At 36.7% G+C, this 4877-nt stretch overlaps 1 protein-coding gene across 1 annotated transcript in view; it reads right to left on the bottom strand.

The window, feature by feature from the left end:
* The window catches only part of CFTR (CF transmembrane conductance regulator), a 247152-nt gene that overhangs the window by 61364 nt on the left and 180911 nt on the right, over positions 1 to 4877 (bottom strand). Inside the window, exons 20-21 of the mRNA XM_007954507.1 lie at positions 4132 to 4359; positions 2128 to 2228 (exon numbers count right to left, since the gene is read on the bottom strand). Of these exons, the coding sequence (XP_007952698.1) occupies positions 2128 to 2228; positions 4132 to 4359 (329 nt within the window). The remainder of the gene's footprint in view (positions 1 to 2127; positions 2229 to 4131; positions 4360 to 4877) is intronic.

Here is a 4877-nt window from a genome sequence, read left to right as displayed (position 1 = left end):
GTAGGACAAACTGACAGACAAGTTTGTCTTGCTGTTGGAGACCGCTCGTATCACCCCCACCTGGGTCCCTGTGGCTGACTGCTCCTCTGTCTGGCTTCCTGGCTTTTAATCCCCTTTCTTCTGCTCTTCTGGCCTGCTGCTTTGGGCGTCCCTGAGTTGTCTCTCCTCACCTGTATCCCTGGGGCTTACGCTACTAAATTAAAAGATAGTAATTAAGGCAGGGTAGTATTAAGACAAAAGAAAAACAAACTCACTGCCATTGAGTTGGATCTGACTCATAGCAACCCCTCCTCCTTGGGTTTTCAAGGTGGTATCACTACAGAAATAGATTGCCCAATCTTCCTTCCAGGAAGTGACTGGTGGGTTTGAACTGCCAGCCTTCTGGTTAGTAGTCAAATGCCTTAGGCGCTATGCTACCAGAAGACAGAAATGGATAAATAGGCCAATGGAACGGAACAGAGCCCAGAGAAGAACCACTGGCAAATATTACATTCAGGGTCAGTGGAGAAAAGATGGACTATTTCATATATGGCACTAGGAAACTAGGTTGCAGATGAACACAACAAAATTAGATGCCAACATCAACATATACATAAAAAGAAATGCCAGACTGAAAATCTCTTTATATGAAGTGAATTTTTTTAACTTTTAGAAGATACAAGGTGACATTTTTATGGACTCAAAATAGGAAAGATAATCAAAAGCACAGCATATAAAGGAAAAGATTAATAAATTTAACTTCATTAAAATTAAAAACTTATTTTCATTAAAATAATAAATAAGAAAGAAACCCACTGTTGAGTTAATTCAGACTCATAACAACCTTATAGGACAGAGTAGAACTACCCCATAGGATTTCCAAGGCTGTAATCTTTATGGGGGAGTTCTGGTGGTGTAGTGCCTAAGGCATTTGACTGCTAATCAGAAGGCTGGTGGTTCAAACCCACCAGACTCTCCTTGGAAGGAAGATTGGGCAATCTACTTCCGTTGTGATACTGCCTTGGAAACCCAAGATGGGTCACTATGAATTGGGATTGACTCAATGGCAGTGAGTTTGGTTTGAGTTTTAATCTTTATGGAAGCAAACTGCCATATCTTTCTCCCATGGAGCAGCTGGTAGGTTCAAACCACCCACCTGTCATCAACTGACTGCTTTAACCACTGTGCCACTGAGGATCCTTATTTTCATCAAACAACACTATAAACTAGTCCACTGACAGGGAAACTGTTTGAAATACATTTTTGAACAATTGATTTATAATTTGTAAATTCCCATGAATCAATTTAAAAAACAAACAAACAAAAAAGGACAGCCTAATTGCAAAATGGGGAAACAATATGAATAAGCAATTAACGAAAGAGGAAACCCAAATGACCAATAAACATGAGTTAAGTTGACCAGTCTGTTTAGTAATCACTTTGTATGCATCATATTGCCAAAATTAAAAAGCATGACAATATTAAGAGCTGCTGAGGATGTAGACCTATGGGAATTCTTATACTCTCCTTCTGTGAGTACAAATGTGTACAACAGATTTGAGAGCACTTTGATACTATAACAATAAAGGTGAATGTAGGTATATTCAGTGACCCAGCAACACCACTCCTAGATATCTGCCCTAGAAAACTCCTGGACAAGGAGTCACGCAAGCATGTTCACTGCAGCACTAGTTTCTGATAGCAGTTATGGGTAGAAATGGAGCCCTGATGGTTAAGCGCTTGTCTACTAACCTAAAGGTTGGCTGTTTGAACCCATTTAGCAGCTCAGTGACAGGAAGACTTGGTGATGTGCTTCCATAAAGACCACGCTCTTGAAAACCCTATGGAACCATTCTACTCTGTCACATTGGGTGGTTATGAGCTGAAAATGGACTCAATGGCACCTAACAACAACAACAGAAAAAAAAATGGGTAGAAAAGAGATATGAGTAATGAAAGATACACAGTGGCCTTTGATTTACTTATAATGTTTTATTTCTTAAAACTGAGTGTTGGATATTTAGTTATTTTTTGTTATTATCTATACTTTTTAGTTTGTCTGAAATTTCTCATAACAACAACAATAAACAACATACTTTTTGGTTTGTCTGAAATTTCTCATAATAGTTACAAACAATAATGACTTACCAAACTGTCCACATCTATGCTGGAATTTACAGCCCACTGCAATGTGCTCATGATATTCATGGCTAATGTTAGAATAATACCAATTGTTCCTTCTCCTTCACCTATAGGTGGGGAAAAGATATTTTAAGAGCCTTAATTTTTCAGAGAAATAATAAACAAGGTTTATGCTATTTCTCTTCTGTCAGCCACTTTCTTTATGCCTGTCCTCTGACACATATCATATTAAAGTTACATTTCGTTTTTGTGCTGATTTTAATCTTCCTTTCATCTCAGTTCACTGTAGCATTTACCAGTAGAAACAATGCTCTACACATAGTAAGTTTTCAACCAATGTTTTAAATCAAAGAATAATAAGTATTAGGAAAGAGTTTTCCTTTTTTAAAATGCTTGAGGTATCAAAAGGGCTATTGGTATTCAGTAAACACCATCTTTCTTTCTTCTACTGTAAGTAATAATGCTATCAAAACCTAGAATGGGCAATAGAAAAGAAAAATTCTGTGTCCAGAAAAGCTACTCTATGAGAAGTCGTGAGCAGGGGAAGAATGTGTTTGAGCAGCATCCACAGGTGTTTAGATGTGCTTCATGCTCACACAGGCAAAACAATCTGTGCTAATAAATGCTACTAGGAAGAAAAGGGACTTAAATTTGCATGAGACAGTCAAAAAACTCATAGGTTTGCCATTTGGGAAAGAGAGGAAGTTGTTCTCTATGTTTCATCTGGGAAGTACCATGGTTAATTAAGTGGTTTTCTGGGCTGAAGGTGACTGCTAATTAAAATTTACGTATATTCAGTACTATAGCCATCAAAATTTTCAAAAGAATATTTTTAACTTTATTACAACCCTTGGTTACCAAGTCCTAATTGAAAAGCATTCTTGCATCTATAATGCATGATAAACTTGTCACAAGTTCTACCATTGGGAGAAATAATTTATACTAATAATCAAATTTTTTGTTCCCAAGATTCCTCTAACAGACAACAAACCATAGATAATAGGTAAGATTTATCCAGGGCTCTAACATATTACTCATTCTGGAGGTTAAAGATTAGAATAAGATGAAATTTTAATAATAAACATAATAAAAGCAATATCACAATTATTGTGTACTTATTATGGACCAGGAGCTCTGGTAGCATAGTGCCTAAGGCACTTGACTACTAACCAGAAGGCTGGCGGTTCAAAACCACCGGCCACTCCCCAGAAGGAAGGTTGGGCAATCTACTTCCATAGTGATACTGCCTCAGAAACCCAAGGAGGGGTCACTATGGGTCGGATCTGACTCCACGGCAATGGTTGCCTTTGCCTTGCGTTTATTATGGATCATGCACTACACTAAGTACTTCAAACAAATCATCACATTTCATACTTACTACAAACCTTGAGGTAAGTACTATTTACAGATGAGAAAAATGAAGGGTTTAGAGAGGTCAATGAGGGTGTGAGGTCAATCTCACCAAGAGCTCTTTAATAAAGAGGTCTGTGAATTTGAAGCCAGGACTCTTTACCTATGTGATAGTGAAAAGGTTCTTTCTTTCTTTTCTGTTAATCATGTATTTGTTATGTGATACTCTATGTATCTCAGGGTTGTTGTTTTTTTTTTTTTTTTCCCCTATTTTTTTTCCTCGTGACTAACCCCATTTCTTGTTTTCTTTTTGCACTCTTCCTATTTTTTTCTTCATGTTTGTTGGTTGCCTGAATATCGTCCTTGGTGAAGTGTCTATTCATGTCTTCTGCTTTTTTTTTAATTTATTTGTCTTTTTCCGTAACTGTAAAGAAGGGATTATAATTTATACGACTCTAATTCAATGAAATCACTTGTTCAACAGTATATTAACAAAAATTCAAAGAAACCATATGTTCAACAATAAACCAACAATTTTTTATTAATAAACTGAAAAAATCTGTTTAGAAATATTTAAAGTTTTAATCTCTAACAATGTCACATTTTAAAATTGACAAAGTTTTAGATGAAATGCTTAGGTAAATAGTTAGTTCCCAATACCTGTTGTTAAAATGGAAGTGAAGGTAACAGCAATGAAGAAGATGACAAAAATCATTTCTACTCGCATTTGGAACCAGCGGAGTGTCGACAGGTACAAGAACCAGTTAGCAGTGTGCAAATTCAGAGTTTTGTGGAACAGAGTTTCAAAGTAAGGCTGGCGTCCAAAAGCACGGAGTGTCCATAGTCCTTTTAAGCTTGTAACAAGATGAGTGAAAATTGGGCTCCTGGCTGTGAAAGAAAACAATGCAAATTGTGAAAATATAGAATGCAAATTCATAGTGAAATGTACTTGAAAAAACTGACAGAGTAACTACATAGCAGCTGTCATTGGCTATAGGTTTTTCACTCTGGTGCCATCTTTTCATGGATGCTAGGTGTTGTATTTTTTGATGAGTTGCTCTCTGGGCTTGGTCACCAAGGATGGGAACTTATTATAAAATTACAGCCATTATTTGTTTATTTATTTTTGGTTACCATTGTGCCTTCATTCATTCATTTGCTGGCTAATCCTAAATTAACCAATGCTGAGAGAAAAAATGTTTTTTTTTTTTTTCCTTTAAGAGAATTGATCCACATGCTTTAATGTAGATAATGACCTTTAAAGCAGAAACCCACTAGAAATTTATCCCTTGAAAACACACCTGTGAGGGGCGGGGCAAGATGGCGGACTAGGCAGAAGGATTGCACAGACCCTCTTCAACAAAGAAAAGGGAAACCAATTAACACAGACACAGAAGATAATCTTG

This window comes from Orycteropus afer, unplaced genomic scaffold (genome assembly GCF_000298275.1).
Source record: "Orycteropus afer afer isolate SDZICR_OR568_19922 unplaced genomic scaffold, OryAfe1.0 scaffold00462, whole genome shotgun sequence".
NCBI lineage: Eukaryota > Metazoa > Chordata > Mammalia > Tubulidentata > Orycteropodidae > Orycteropus > Orycteropus afer.
Note: the sequence above shows the minus strand (reverse complement) of the source record. Positions and strands in the feature narration are given on the sequence as shown.